General features: G+C 35.4%; 1 protein-coding gene across 1 annotated transcript in view; it reads right to left on the minus strand.

Moving 5' to 3' along the window:
• Positions 1 to 17,234, minus strand: part of SCN9A (sodium voltage-gated channel alpha subunit 9) — a 153,050-nt gene that overhangs the window by 72,502 nt on the left and 63,314 nt on the right. The window contains exons 2-8 of the mRNA XM_007183216.2: positions 14,980 to 15,287; positions 9,965 to 10,083; positions 9,528 to 9,617; positions 8,834 to 8,962; positions 7,284 to 7,375; positions 6,086 to 6,295; positions 96 to 159 (exon numbers count right to left, since the gene is read on the minus strand). Coding sequence (XP_007183278.2) covers positions 96 to 159; positions 6,086 to 6,295; positions 7,284 to 7,375; positions 8,834 to 8,962; positions 9,528 to 9,617; positions 9,965 to 10,083; positions 14,980 to 15,237 — 962 coding nt within the window. The 5' untranslated portion in view covers positions 15,238 to 15,287. The remainder of the gene's footprint in view (positions 1 to 95; positions 160 to 6,085; positions 6,296 to 7,283; positions 7,376 to 8,833; positions 8,963 to 9,527; positions 9,618 to 9,964; positions 10,084 to 14,979; positions 15,288 to 17,234) is intronic.

Raw genomic sequence — 17,234 nt, forward strand, 5'->3', positions numbered from 1 at the left:
TATAGAATCAAAGGTTCTTATTAGCAAACTGATTGAGTTTGATTTTCCTTTTTTCCCCCAGCCTTTGGACTAAACTGAAAACAAATATTACATACCCTGAATCGGTGCTGAAACCACAAAGGAGAGCATCTTTGGATCCCTCCAAGTAATAAAAATATTCTGTTTAGGAAGAAATTGAACAATATAACATTATGGAGTGTAAGCTTTAAGAGTGACACAGCAGGTCAGTTAATTAATATAGACATATTTACAAACATATTCAGGCCCAGTGCCAGGCAATAGGCATTCATTTATTTATTGTATTCTTATATATTCTCCTTCAAATATTTGTTGATAACCTCTTATGGGCGAGGCAGTGAATACGATGACAAACATGATAAATAAGATAATCAATTTTATGAAGCTTTCTTTATGTTTAGGTAAGGGTGGAGGTTGGGGATGGAGAAAGCCACTGAACAAGTAAATAAGTAAATATACAAGGTATTTTCTCATAGGGATAAATGCCCTAAAGAAAATAAATTAAGACAATGTGACCAAATGTGGTCAGGGAAGTCCTTTCTAAAGAGATGACATTCGAGCTGGAACCTAAATGCTACAGAGAAGCCAGCCATTCGAGGACCCTCGTGAGACATCTTGACAGAGTGAAGAGCAAAGAGCAAAACCCCAAGGTAGAAGTGAAGTTGGTATATGGAAACAAAAAAGCAAAATGGCCAGCCCAGTTATAGTGCAGTGAGTGGGGAGGATTGTGGTGTCAGAGGTGGGCCGGGGCCACGTAGCAAGGCTTTGCATGCCATGGAAAGGAGTTTGGATTGTAAGTATGATAGGAAGTAATAGAAGTAGGAAGTAGAGATGTGAGACAATAATTAACATTTTTGAATGTTGTTGTGGCTGCTCTGTGGACTATGGGCTATAGGAGGGCAAGTGTGGAAGCAGGGACACAAGCTAAGTGACTACAGTGACAGGTGACATGGCTACGATTCAGAGAGTAGCCGTGGATACGGAGAGAAGGGGATAGAATCAAGTGGACGGGATGTGTTGACGGAGTGCATGGGGGGTGTGTGGAAGAGAAGAGACACAAGGATGGATCTACTAGTCAAGAGTGGTACCAGTTACTGGGATAAGGACGAGTGGGGCAAGGAATGGCCTGAAGGACAACCAGGAGCTCCGTTTTAGCTGTGCTCCACGTGAGATGATTATTGGGTATTAAATTATATTTGTCAAGTAAGTGACTGGATTGATATGAGTCTTGAGGTCAGTGAAGGTATCAACTATGGAGATACAAAGATGGGCGTCATCGTCAGGCCATGGGACCCGATGAGTTAACCCAGAGAGAAAGTGGAGCTGGGGAAGGGGAGGGAAGGGAGGGAAAGAGAAGGAAAAGAGCCCCCAGCTCAGTCCCAAGTATTCCAGAAGGGGTACGGTTGGCAAGGCAACACTATAAGTGAAGGAAATTTATTTTCTGAAATTCTCTCATTGTTTACTCATCAATCAACATCTATTTAGGACTTACTAAGTTCTGGATGTTGAGGATACAGAACTGAAATAAATGTACATTTTCCCCTTTCATGGTACTCTTTGTGCCCATTTTCAGGTGTAAAGGAACTCATAACTCTTCCTTTATTTACTATAATGACTTATTCTTAATACAGGGGGCTGATCCAAACGTATACAGTAAAGGTATAAAGGACAAAAAGAATTTTTTTTAATAAGGGCCCAACTTCCTATCTGGCTCAAGTCAAAATAAATAAACATGTAATTTCTAGGAGGCTCTGGAGTAACAGCAGAACGAAGACTTTGAAGTCAGATGTAGTACTTGGATTTGAATATTGTTTCTACCCCTTCCTATGTAGGAAAATTATTTTATCACTTTAAGATTTAGCTTCTGCATCTGTAAAATGTGGATAAGAACACTTACTTTGTAGAGCTGTTGAATTAGTACTAATAGGCCATTGCATGTAAAACACTTAACACAGTGACCCACACTTTCTACATCAATGCTCAAAGAGCAGCAGCTCTTATTAGACAACTTCAGATAAGACTAACTGACTTATATGCCATCGTTTGGTCTTATGTAGAAGATACAAATCTTAGAAGACACAAATAAACCAATAAGGCCTCTTAGTTTGGGGTAAAAACTCTCACAGTGTTCATTTTTGCAAAATATCCTGTGCCTTAGGGAGGGTACGCATGGCAGAATGACGATGGAGGAGGTTATCATGCAATGTTTTATACATAAACCTCTGAGATATTTTTATTATGGAAGGATTACTTTAGCGTTATCCTTTAAAGAAATACCAGTTCACATTTACCAATCACTGAGGAGCTGATTTATAAAAGTGGGCTCTAGAGCTGCCTGTACGGGCATGTTGCAGGGCTAACATAGTCAATTCAATACACGAATGATGAAAGGTGAAGCCATGAGGGAGAGTGAACTACTCTGGTCTTGTAGAACACTTGAAAATAATTCCCAAACAAATAAACAGTAAATTATTAGGATAATTAGCCTCAAGAGAATTTAAGGTTAACATGTAAAGGGAAAATGTAATACCAAGAGAAGAATTCCTCTTTTGCACTCCCAGCCAATGATCCCATCTCGCACTTTTCTGTGGAAATAAAAGCCACTGGGCTTGACTTAATCCTCCTCTGATTACGCTGGAGCCTGCTTTTCCATCTTTCCTCCTGCTTCTATGGTGGAGATGTCTCTCCCCTTCGCTCTCCCACTTTCTCAAGGACTTGCCCTCCCCCACTCTCCTGAATTATTAATCCATATTTTACTACTTATTCATTTCTAAAACTAGAAAAACATCCTTATCAAAATCCATCTTTTAAAAAAATGTTGGCCATTGCCCCTGTTATTCTGATTCCCTTACAGCCAAATTTCTTGGAAGAACTGTCTACACATACTGTCTTCTCTTCTTCCTGACATCTTATTCACCCGTCACCACCTTCGTCCAACCCTGTGCTCCTACCGCTCTATTAAAATTTGCTCATGAAAGTCTCTAATGACTTCCATGTTGTTTAAGCTAATATACATTTCTCTATCCTCATCATCCTTGATCTTGATCTTAATCCTTGATCTTGCAGCATCATTCAACACAAGCACTCCCTTTTTCTCAACATACATTTTTCTCTTGGTTTTCCAACTTATACCTTTGCTTCTTGCTTTACTGGCCACTCTTTCACTGCATCTTTTTTGGGGTCCTCCTCTCTACCTGCCTTCTAGACATTAGGGTGGTAGAGATGAGCATCTTCTAAACACCAAATTTGCTTTAAACACCAGATTTCCCATTCTCTACCTACTTATGAACATCAGGGTTTTCAGAAGGATGTGTGTATGTGTGTACATATCTCTTCCCTCTGCTGATTACTTCGAAGTGTATATCTCCCAACTAGGCAGTTCCTCTGATCTCTATGCTTAAATCTCCAATTGTCTACTTTCTATCTCCACTTGGATGTCCCAATGACATCTCAATTTTAACTGGTTAATAGTGACTTTCTCCTACAAACCTGCCCACTCTTCCCTCACTTCCCATTGCCACCTATCCAGTTACTGTGCCAGAAACCTAGACGAGATCCCCAAGCCCTTCTCTCCTCTCTAATTCATCAGCGAGTTCTACAGGTGTCATTTTGAACTCACCTTTTTCACCTTCTGCTGCCACTCTAGATGAAACCACAATCTTGTCTTGTTTGGAATGATAGAAACAACATCCTAACTGGTCTTCCTTATTCCAATCTACCATCTGCTCTTACCCAATCAGCTCCCCATATGGTAAAGTGATTAAAACCACTGCATTTAAAATAAAATCCAAACTCCTTTCCATGGGCTAAGACATTCTTCATGATATGACCCCTGCCTTTTTCTCCAACTTTCTCTGTTGCCATTCTGCCTCTCCTTTGCTAAAGTCTAACCACACTGCTATTTTCCCATTCCTTAAACACATGATACTCTTTCTTGTCTCAGGGCTTTCCCACAAGTTCTTCCTTCTAATTCAAGGAACAGCCCCCATTTACACTTACACTATTTTATGGCTTCTTATTATCCTTTAGATCTCTGCTTAAATGCCACCTCCTCAGAGAGGGCTTCTCATTTAGTTGGTATCTCAGCCCCTGAGATTTATTTTCTTTGCATAGCATTTGTTATAACTTGCAATATTTCTTATTGGTCTGTTCCCCTCCTTTTACTCTTTTTACCCTAGAAGATAAGCTCTGTGGATGCAGGGCCTGAGGTTATCATACTCACTGCTACAGGTCCAGAAACTTGTACGATGCTTAGCTCAGGGAAGCACTCAATAAACCCATGTGATAAATGAATACTTGAATTAATATTGCAGTGAGACTGGGCTTCTATGACACAGAAAACAGGTGGGAAACCAAACTCGGACTTAACACAATCATCTCTGCTATGAAACTATATTTCAGAAGAAAATCAAGAATAATGTATAGAGTTGAGGGAGAAGATTGTGGTATAAAATTTCATTGTTAGCTAAGCTGTCATTCACTCATGTGTAAATGCAATATGAAGATACACTGCAAAATCCAAGAGCTTTTTCTACTCCTTTTGAAAAAAATTGCTTGAAGCAATTCCAGAAGGTTAAAAATCACTCAAAGCATGAACTCAGGAATGAGACCAAGATTCAGAATAAAAGGACTGGTAATGATCCTAGTTAAAAAAAAAGTCAAGTTTAAGTAAGTGCTGTAAACTGATTCATAAAACAAAGTACAAATGTCAGCAATTACCTGTAAGCTCTATAACTTGCATGGTACATAAATTAAGAAATAAAATCCTTTGGAAACTAGGAATAAAATTTAAGATCATATTAATAAAACTCAGAAGCTGAAAAAATAAATTAAAGAAAAGGATAGGAAAATATGCTACATTCCTCATCAAATGCTGGTAGTAAAAAAAATATACATTAAAAATTTTACTTTGAAAACCTTCAGTTTTCTTGTTTTAGGCTTCCTTTTCTTCAGTTTTCTTTATTTACAGTCTTTTACTATATTAGCTAGGTTTTATTTGCCTTTATATTCCTCAGTGAGTAGGAAAAAACACATTAAGTAAAAAAAAAAAAAAAAAAAAGATGTATACGACTCTTTATTATTTAAGGAGAATTAACACCTGACCTTTATTCCCTGATCTCCTTCTATCAAAGGCACTTGCATGTCCACCTTACCTCTGGATCTAATTATTAAGGTTTATGGGTTCACGTGGGCAACATCATACAGACACACTGCAGGTGTTAGACAGAAATTACAATCTTGCTAGATTTCATTCTCACCCAAACTCATCAGCTCTGGTGAGAGAAACTGTGTTAGGGGATAACTATTTAGAAAACATGACGTTTATGCTTTCTGTAAGATACTCTAAAATACACTTGTGAATTAAGTAGACTTCTGAGACTGTGTGTACAGATCGTCTTAAATGGTATCTACAGAACTAGTTCTGATGAATTAAACTTTGATGATCATTAGCTAGATTGAGGGAAGCCATTAGAAAGAGCTGTAAAACTCATCATTGGTTATAGTATGAGGATAGTGCTGATAAAGCTGCATAAACTGTTCTGCTTATACAAATCTTTAGAAATATTATTGAGACAAACATTTTAATATGTGATAATATTATCATTATAACATGATTAACATGACTGTACAATGTTATAGTTATAAGAAAAATACAAGGGTAAAAATATAATTATATTACTATATAATAAATTATACTATAAAATAAACATAAGTATAAATTACTCAATAAAACTACAGTATATAAATATATAACTTATGAAATTTAATGGTCAATATCATTAATTCATAGCTAAATTTATTTTTCTAGAGCAAACTTATTCTTTTTTATCTTACAGAAATTGAGAATTATGGAACTATCCCATGTTCTTAATACCAGAACCGCTAGAAAGCTTAGATTGAGGGAAATTTATGAAAATATAACATGATCCAAATTCACATTGTAGCAACTTTCTCTATATTTGCGTGATTTTGAAATAATTAAAATGAAAGCAACATTTCATTGCCAGAAGAGAACAATGCTCTTAGCCTTATTTCAACCTATTAATAACTACAGGGGCATTCTTACTTCCATAGTCTTCTTCATCGAGAGTATTCAATATGCTTTCTATTGTTTCATTATTTTCAAGTGGAGTCCGCACACATTTTTGCTTCAGGTTGCCCATAAAGAGCTGCAGCCCAATCAGTGCAAACACGCTCAGACAGAACACAGTCAGGATCATGACGTCAGAAAGCTTCTTCACAGACTGGATCAGGGCCCCTACGATGGTCTTCAGGCCTGAATACGTGGAGGAGAAATAGGTGTTCAAAATGAAATAAAGCCTCTGAATGAGAAACGAAAACAAAACACAAGCTTTCCTAGAAATGCATGCATTTTATCAAATCAATGATCTTAAATAACCTAGTTGGAAAAAAGTCTACCAGCTCAAAAGGGTGGACTTGCTGTTTTATATATTTTGTTTCTGTATATTACAGCAAGTGATTAAACACTTTAAAATATTTCAAGAGAATAACCAAACTGTCAAAATGAATAATTTGGTTGCTCAAACCATATCCACACTCACTTGAAAAAATAATTTTTAAAAAGTGTCAATTCAGTGAATGTGTGTCAGACAAAACATCTCTTTATAATGACACCAAAACAAAAAAGAGGCTGAATTGCAGCACATAGTGACAACTTACTAATTTTCAGTTAAGAAATGGTTTGTTGAGGAAAGAAAAAAACATTATGTCATGCAATCCTCCCCATGCTGATATTTTACATCTCTTTTCTTAACCATATGAAAAGCAATAAAACAAATTGAAATTTTCATTCCTGGATAAGCAAAATGGAAAATGAACTGTTAGACAGGAGGGAAAATTTCAAGTTGAGATGTGAACCAAATGGCCATCTTCATCGTCTAAGACTCATGCAACTGATTAAACTCAAAGGCTGACTTTTAATAACGACTGTGAAAACCATAAGAGATCAAATTTAATTAAAATTGCATAAGAGAAAGTTTTTCTTGTTTTTCCTTCAAAAGATCAAAGTCAGCCCCGGTGTTTAACCCCACTCTCACCTGGAATGACTGAAATTGTTTTCAAAGCTCGGAGAACTCTGAATGTTCTCAACGCTGAGACATTGCCCAGGTCCACAAACTCTGTCACATATCTGTAATAGGGGAGTTTACACACAAACACGGTAACAACACACACACAAACAAAGAACAACTCCCAAATAGTTGGAGTTATGAGTGGCCTAATGCTTCACACCAATTACTTCTTACCTGGGATTACAGAAATAGTTTTCAAAGCTCTCAACACTCTGAAAGTTCGAAGAGCTGAAACATTGCCTAGGTTTACAAATTCTGTTAAATACCTGTAGAATTAAATCAGAGTTATTCAGAATTTAGATAAAGTCTATGATACTTACCTGTGCCTTTAGTCAAGGTGTTTCCTACGTTTGGAACTTCTTATTTAAATTTATAGTTCTGCAAGTCTCTTGTTTCTATCATTACTAATTTAATTTGATTTGATTTGAGTCATTTGATGTGAGCAAAATACAAACGTATTATTAAAATGGTTTCATACACATAAATGCCTAAATAAACAATTAAATGCTTCAATTACTAAACTTCAATATTATGATAATATAGATATTTAATATTCTATAAAATATCAGCAGCAAACCTTGACAACTGTATGCTAATTAAAAGAAGCCAGACACAAAAAGGCCGCATATTGCATGATTCCATTCATGTGAAATGTCTAGAACAGGCAAATCCACAGAGACAGAACACAGTTGAGTGGTTTCCAGGGACTGGGGTCGGGGGAGAAGGGAATGGAAGTGACTGCTTTCTGGGGTGACGAAAATATTCTGGAATTAGAGAGTGGTGATGGTTGCACAACTTTGTGAACACACTACAAAACACTGAATTTTATACTTTAAAAATGGTAAAGTTTACGGCACATAAATTTAAAAAAGGAGACCCCTGAGAAGATGCAGCCTTCTTTGACACAGTGTTGTCCTAGCAGGTGGTGGGTGGCACTACAGCAGTCTTATATGACCACAAAAAGAGCCAGCCTGAAGGACAAAGAGGTGGGGCAGGTGTGCGGGAATTGGAGACTAGAAATCTCAAGACCCTTCTGTATTGTCTAAATCCCTCCAATGAACATGTATGACTTTTACCATTCCAAATGACAGAGGGAAAATACTGTATCTAGGTTTGAGATTTAAAAAAATAAAGAAATGTTTCTGACAAATATATTTAGGAAAGGAGCAGCAAGATGAATAAATTAAAATTATATCTTAATGTGATACTTTTCCCTTGAGAATAAACTGTGGTTGCCTATGTAATGCATACACAATGCATTAATGTTAGGTTTAGTATGCAGTGACAGCCCTTATAAAAAGATTTATTTCTCTATTTTAATATACTTATTAGCTTTTGAATAATATAGGTTAATAAAAAAAAAAGAGCACCGTGCTTATAATAAATGCCTGAGTTTTTTCCTGTTTTTCTTATAGGTTTTACCAGATTTTAAATAAGAACTTGGAAAAAGTGTGACCCTAACTGGCACCACATATATTATCTATCCAAGTACTGAGCATGGAGGAAGATCATCTATCTTAATGATGTCATACACTTTTGAGTAGAAAATGCTCTATCTGAAAAAAATATTAATATTTTTTTGATGACTAACTTTCATACAGTATCCTTTAAATGCAACCATTATATGCTGGAAAAGTCAAACCCCAAAAGTCTGTTCTTACTGGAATACTGTGCTGTCTGAGACTTTCATGAGTCTGGCATTTCAAAAAACTGAAAGTACTTACGCAAAAACAATGACAATAAAATCAAGCCAGTTCCAAGGGTCACGAAGGAAGGTGAATTCTCCTACACAGAAGCCTCTTGCAAGGATTTTTACAAGTGATTCAAAAGTATATATTCCAGTAAAAGTGTACCTAGGCACAAGAATCCATTGGGATATTAAGTGCGAAAAGAATACAATACCATGTGAATCTTTATAATTAATTTTTTCTGATTAACCAAAGGAAGGCATCTATTGGAGTAGGGCCGTTGGTTTATGGACCCACTCTAACTATTAGAATAAACTACAGTAAAGGGCTTTCCAGAAAATCTTAAAATGTACATATCAGAATCACTCTCAGAAAGTAGAGGTATTTAAAAATTACTGAGAACACAGGTATTAGATCTGCCTAGAAAATTCCTGTATTGTTCCTATCAGAAATATACCCAAGGACAAGAGCTATGTGACATGTCTAAGAACAAAGCAGGGTATCTGATAAGGTCTTTTTTCTAGAAAAGACTGTAGCATGTATTATTCTATTCTAATATTAGCAGGTTAATATTGTAGGGGAGAAAAAAATAATTGAAAGAAAAGCAACTATGTAACATGGGAAGATAAACACCACAACTTTTATAGATGCAATAACTTCCTGGTATAAAAAGGAAAGGATAAAAATGACCATACTAAGACTATATTAAAATGTACTTAAACCCACTTACTCTACATTCTTGGTCCAATCTGGAGGGTTACTCATGGTCATAAATATGCAATTCGTCAGAATAGTGCACATGATAAGCATGCTGAATGCGGTAGCTTAGAATCAAGGAATATGATAAAAGACCACGGTAGGAACTTTGAATATTTGATAAAGACATTTGTTGAAATGCTAACAATATTTCCTTAGAAAAAAATTCTAAGCACGTCTATAGACTTAAAAAAAATCTCTTTGAACAAGGTAGTAACAGACAAAAGCAATTTTTCCTAAAATACTAAAATTGCCATTCTCCCAATCTACTCACAGATCTACACCAAATTATACTGAGATTGGTAAACCAGAGTCTTTTCAGGTACAGAAGGACTAAAATCTATATTTTAAAAAAATAACAAAAACTGCATTTTAAAGAACCATTGTAAGTAAGCATTTTATAAAGGATATGAGTGTACTAAAATCTTAATAGATATTCTTCTGAGAGGACTGAAAGGAGAGAGCATGTACAAAGCAGGTGTGGCATTGAAACGGAAGATTGCTTTCCCTTTGTTCAACACTATGAAAGTCTGCAAGAGCAAAAAGAAAACAGTATGAATCGAGACTCCAAAATTTCAATGTAGTAGATTAATATCTGCAATTTACCTCTCCATGTGGTAGGGTCATATTAAAGAAACACTGCCATCAGACTCGAGCAATGTGGTTCCAATACCATTGATGCAGCTATTCACGTCATGTTGGCCAATGAACTCCAAGTCCATTGTCCATTTCTTCAGTAAAATAAGAAGTGAGCCATTTATGAGCATGTATTATTTAGACCTTTCAAAATACAGTTTTCACTTTTTCATATCCCTTCAACACCCAAATCAGTAACAATAACTTGTGGCCACTGGAAATATTTTAAAATACAACTTCCTTCTTTCATTACATTGTATTTTATGCAAACCAAATAGAAACTAGCTATCCTTGATTTTTATCATATCACTTAGAGAATTTTAATACTTCTTGGCTATTGTCAGGTTTAGTAGCAAATGGTCCAAAATATGAGTTTTCAAAAATATTTTCATAAATTTAAGGAATATTAGAGTTGAAAGAATCCTACTACTCAGTATGATTTTCCTATTTTAGATGTTAATACCAATAACAGCTAAAATAAAAGAACATAAATTAAAGGACTTGCTTGCTACTATCCATGGCAATTTTTTGAAATAATATGAATAGAACCAAACATTTAAGAAATATGTTATGTAACCATTGCATAATGAATGACATTTTCCATGTCTCTGGTATTTAGTTGAAAAATTTGAAACCCAAACAGACAAACAGCAATAACAACAAAACATTAAAACAACCGAAGGAATTGGCTTGGAAATCAGAAAGACCAAGTTCAAATCCTTGTCTTATTTTTCTGTGGTTGGCAAACAAATTCCTTGTGTTATCTAGAAGACACTGATTTGGTCTTTTTGTTGTTGATTATGAATTCTATATAAGTTTATAAGGGAGCTTCTGGTAATAAATATTTTTCACCAAATTGGAGATGTAACTAGGGGTAATCTTGCTTTTGTATGTGGCAGAGCCCCCGAGAAAACAAACAGAATCTATTATTTTCAGATGCCCTTTTATATTCCTGGTCCCTTTTACTATACCAGTTATGTCTAAACATAATTTACCATAAAGTTCACTTTTACATTGAAAATTAGTTTTAAAATTAATATCTCACCTTTGAGTACAACTATTGGTTTCTTAAATCTCAATACACTGTGCTTTTTAAAATTCATTCAGCCATTATACTCTACAATTGTGCAGTGAGCAACTATGGCATAAGAGGCAATGAAAGGAATTTGAACATAAATGAGGCATGAGTTTTGCATTCAAGGAGCTTCCTAGAAAAGTGATAAGAACACAATAACTCTAATACAAGGCAAGATGTGACAGGTAGCATACAGAGAAATACAAATGGCAGAGCATGAGAGTAAAGAGTGGGCATGGTCACATGTCTGTCAGAATAATCAGGGGACTTCATGAACAAGAGGTCATCTGAGCTAATGTGAAAATCATATTACTGCCCCAACTTGGCAAGATCAGGTTACCCTGTACTTGAAATTTAAAAAAAAGAACTGGTTTACTATTTTTAAATTCAGATTCCCAATTTTTTATTTTCATTAAAAACTTCTTCAGGATTGTCTGGGTTTATAAACAACCAGGAGTTAATTACAGGTGGGAAAAATAGATATGCCTATGAAATTTTGGGTAGCAGAATAAGTCTCTTTAGCAAAGTCTAAAATCCTACTAGGAAATGCATAGATGTCAAGGTCTGAATAAATTTTTTTAATATTGCTCATTTATTTAATAATTTATTGAACATAAAATTAGAGAATTAAGGTACTTAAAGAGTATAAGCGTTGGAGCTGGACAGATAGGATTCTAAATACCTGATCTACCATTTCACAACTTCAGAGCTAGCACTTCAAGTCTGTGAAGCTTTTAAGTTCTGGTATATTGTAAATTCTTAGTAAATGGTGGGAAGAGCTGCTGATATTTTGGGCAACATATAAGGCACCAATGATATGAAGATAATAAGACATTGTACCTGTCCTCTTAATACTCACAGCAGAGGGTAATTGGTAATTTATTCCTTCTTAAAGACACAAACTTTCATCTATAATAAAGGCACTGCATAAAACTATTCAAAAGCACTTAATATATTCATCACACATGAAAATGAAGCCCTAATTTCTATCATTAGCTTATTAAGTGTCCTTTTTTTAACAAAGCATTGATAATTACACTCAAATATAAGTTAAAATCTGAACCCAGGTCAAATCAGGAGTCATTTAGATTTTTAATCCAAGCAGTGATTATAATGTAGCAGAAATAAAGTTCTTGTCAATTAGTGTGAATAACCCGAAACATTAAGGAATCAATCCACACAGAAGTCAATCCTGAAGTTGCAAGTGGAAGTCAAAACTACTTTAATCAAGAATGATTGAAGGGCTAGGACATGGTACAAAAAGCTGATCATCTAAAGCTCGAAACCAAAAAAAATAAAATAAAAAGACTCGGTAATCCCTGTGGGTATTTATTCATCTGTTAATAGAGGACCATGAAAAATAGATTACTTCATTTGACCTAGCTCTACCCAAGTATACTGATGCAGATGTGCATTAGTCTTTTAATGTGGTTGGCGTCATATTTGAAAGGAGCTGGGGCCAAGGTGAGGGATTGGAGTCCCACCCCTAAAGATTCTCCATTAAAGTTGTCTACCACATACCTAAAATGATTCCATTAGTTAATCCTCCATTCAAATACAAACATTTTCTCCTTACCTCCCAATTCACTTTAAGCCAATATTAGTTTATATCCCTGAATTGGGATTTATTTCAGAAAGATTCCTTTCCTCCTTCAGGGCTTCCTGGTTAAGTAACATCCAGGGCCCCGTGAGAAATGGGAAATGCAGGAGGTATCCATGAAGAGCCAGGCATTTTTCAGGATGAAGTAGTAAGTAAAATGAGAAAGTACTTTTTATATTGCCGGTTTCATTATTTACCCATTCATTCTTCCATTCATTTTTGTAAAGCTGTGAGCATGGTGATTGCTATACAACAGAAATTAAACTAAGAGATGTTATACAACAGAATATTTCAGTAGGGAGTCAAATCAACTTGAACTAAAAAATTTGTGACAAAACTTACTAGCATGTAGCATTTTGTAAGTTACTTATTTTCCCCAGGTCCTTTGTTACTTCCTGTCTTACCAAGTTATAGTAAATATGTGTGCTAATTTGTATAAAAAGTCTAGTGCCTAACGCAGAGATCCTGGATACGTGTTAACATTCTTCCTTCCTGTGTCAGAATACTGATTGGTTAATTGGAATGCTAGGTAGTATCTCAAAGGCTTCTCAGGTATTCTGCTTTCTTCTTCTGTGCTGTCAGCTTGCTGAGATGCTGGCTTTAATGTGAAGCAAAATATTACATATTGCTATTCATAGCAACTACCCCGAAGAAGATGTGTTTCTACCATCAAAATTAACTTCATCACATTTTCTATTTCTCAAGACATTTCAGTGCCCTTTATTTTATTTGCTAGATGTGTTATCAATAAATAATCTCTTTTATTTACATCTTAAGTCAAAATAATTTTTTTTAATGGACTTTATCCTGCCTTTCTTGACCTCTTCAAGATAACTCTGCAGTTGCCATGCAGCAAAGCATTGTTGGAGAAAGTTATGGAACCTGCTGATCTAATCCTTTACTGTCACCTCTTTGTCAAGTTCAATCTGGTTGTATCTGCTACTGTCTCAGAAATGATTGTAATCCCCTTCTCATTTTCTTGGTAGAATAACCTTTATAGCAGTTGTTTCAAACTCTCCCATTTCCTTAATGCAATCAACACCTTCTCAGATCTGCTGCTCTCAAGATTGACTCTCAAAGGACAATTTCCACTCCTGTAGTACGGAAAATATTGATATGATTTAACATGCATGTCCTCAGGTGTGCCTACCTTTACTTCAACATATCAGGACTCAAATTCATCCTCCTATTTGCCCTTCAGGGCTCACACAGTAAGGCTTCGCTCCATTTTTCTAATGCAAATACAAGCTGACCTGTGGTTTATCCCTTGTCTGTTAACATCAGCAACTAGCTACTTACTCGACCCTCTGTATTTTTCTCTGAGAATAATTTTTCTCCACTTTCAAACGTGCTACTTATACCCTACGTTGAAAAGGTTTTCAATTTATTCGTTGCCTCAAGTGACCATCTTTCTGGTGGAAATTTCTCAAATTTTTCAGCATGCATCGACTGCCACCCACTTCCTCTTTTTACTTGCTATCCACCACTATCTTGCTTTGATTTCCATCACCTAACACAAACTGCTTCCAAAAAGTTACCAACTCATCCTCCTTGTTCATTCCAATAGCCTTTCTCCAGCCTCAACTTTCTGGATAATTTTATGAGACACTCTCTTCCCTTTTTTTTTTTTGAATAATGGAAAACTTCCTGATTTACAATGTCTTGCCTCTCTGACCATCTCAGGCTCTTTCTCTCCAACCCCCTAAATGAGTGACTCTCTAAATCCCATTATTAGTTGAGTGATTTTATATATTCCCATGGATTCAACTGTCACCTCCATGCAAATGCATTCTGGACGTATCCCAGGTCTTACTTCTCAAACTGACAATTATTTTGTTCCTACCAGGATGCACTTATGTTATGTCCCAAAAGGCAGAACATTATACTGAACACTATTAAATTAAAAAAAATCAAAATAGTATGCCAGTGACAGAACCAGTTTTGATGAAAAATTAGTAAAAGTACATATTCTGAAAGAGCCTACATATGTATTTAACTAAACATTTTTGTCATGATGTGGCTTTTCACTAAATTCTACTTAATCTCAATTTAAAATATCTTTCTGTACAAAAGAGGTAAACAGAGACCGCACCATTGCAGGCACAATAAACTCACTTTTTTGTCTGCATAGTAAGGGTCCAGGTCCTCCAGGGGCTCTGAAACCATGCCCTGAGGGATGTCCCCATAGATGAAGGGCAGCTGTTTGCCGGCTTCCAAGTCACTGCTTGGCTTTGGCCCTTCTTCATCATCGTCTTTCTTTTCTTCTTTGGGTTCCTTTGTTTTTCCTTCAGCAATACGTTGTTCAATGAGGGCAAGAGACTGTTTTGTGAAGAAGACAAAGCTCTGAGGTCCTGGGGGAGGCAACATTGCCATCTTTTCATCCTGTATATTTTATTTCCCCTTCAGCTCCTTACATAAGAGGCCTAAGGAGAAACAAACAAAGCCTTAAGTGGTTGCCAGCCAGGGACAGCACTTTAAAAAAATAATAATAGTAATAATAAAACAGATTTTGGTTTCAACTACAAGAAGTACTGTGTTCACAGAATTATCATCATGTTGAATGAGCACTTATTAAGTGACTACTATGTACATGACTTATTTTCTATGCTCTCTAATGATCTTTATTTAAGAATTTGAACTTAACACTTCACAGATCTTAAGGTGACAACTTAATGAAAAATATGTTTAATTCCCTTTATTTTTCATCTGTATTTACTCTTAGTGCAATTCAATTCAACTTTCCTTGTTTAAAAATCTTTATGACAGTGCTTCTGATAGCACCACTCTCCAGGTTCCCTTCTTGCCTCTCTGGTCACCTGATCCTCTTCTGTCTGACATCTCATAATATACTCACACCCTCTGCTTCTCTTTCTTGAGGAAACTCATCTCTGTGAAGTGAGGTGGTGGAAGATTGTTTTACTCTATTTTACACATTTAGATTTTCTTACAATAAATACATATACCTTTATGAATCAGAAAAAAATATATTTCCATTTTGAATTAAAAACAATTTAGGCAAATGTTTCAGAAGAACAAAGAAGATAAAAGGAATTTGGGAAAGGTTTGGGATAGATTCAATTTAAAAAGTAAAAAAAAAACACTATAATAGGCATTCAAATTATGACTTCCCTAATTAACTTACATGTGTAAGTAAATTGGGACACACCAACTTCTAGTATGTCAACCCACTGTGAACAACTTGAAAGGTTGTATATTAAGTGATATCATGACACACAGAGGGAGGATAAGCTAAGAGAAGCCATGGTCTGTTCTTTTATTTTCCAATGCGAAACATAAAAGTTAAGCAAATCACAATAGTGACAACACAGGTTATACAGATTCAGAAAAAGTAGTGAAAAGAAGCTGAAACTAATTATTCTTTTACAGATTTCTCCTATTCCTATGTCAAACAAAATTTACTTCAATTATGTTTAGAGCAAAATGGGTGACTTTTCCCCTTAGTCATTTGGGCAAGGTATAAGAATAACCCTTATCAGAAATCTATGTATTTTTTTTAAGGTGGAAAACCAGTTTAAAAACAACAGAAAATCATTTTGCAATGTAAGATTATAAAAAGGCTTATAATGCAAATTTAGCTTTTCTGGAAAATGCATTTTTATGTTTTTATCACATAATTGAGTCTGGTTTTTGCCATGGTATGTATCATCATATTTCTTTTTAAATCTGCTAACCCATATTCATTTAAAATGTTTTTACCAAAGAGTTAATCTGGGCATGTTCCTATATCAGATATTTAAAGCTGTGAGAGTAAGGAGAAAACACAGTTTTTGTCATTAAGGACCTTACATTCTAAAAAGGAATACCAATCATATCAAATCATACAGCAAAGACAAGCCTGGTCTGGCCATACTACAGGAGAATACAATCAGCTTAAATAACTCACAGCCTTCTTTTGTACCCTGATGTAGACACAGAGATAGAGATATAGGCATGCGCCAGGAGAGAGGGTACCATAGGTAACAGGAAGTGGCGAGTTTCTGCGATTTAAGTACAAAATTTCTAACATTTCTGACATAAATTGCAGGACTCTTTTAGGAGCCTCTCCAAACGTGGAGAACTCAAAACGTCTTATAAATAGTAGATATATAGCAATAGTTCATGGGAGAGAATTTGCTGAAAGCCATGCAATGGCATATTTGGAAATAAGAACACATCTCTACCTATGGATTCAGAATTATGGAATTTTATAATTATGAAAAAGAAGAGCAAAGTCAGTTCACTCTGCTGGCCACAAGCAGCTAAAATTATTACTTTTGAACAAAATTCGGACACTTAATTCACTATGCGTCTGCTGGTTTGCCCTGGGTTTTAAAGTATTTGACTAAGATTATTTATTCTGTTATTTCTAT

This window comes from Balaenoptera acutorostrata, chromosome 8, assembly GCF_949987535.1.
Source record: "Balaenoptera acutorostrata chromosome 8, mBalAcu1.1, whole genome shotgun sequence".
Lineage (NCBI taxonomy): Eukaryota > Metazoa > Chordata > Mammalia > Artiodactyla > Balaenopteridae > Balaenoptera > Balaenoptera acutorostrata.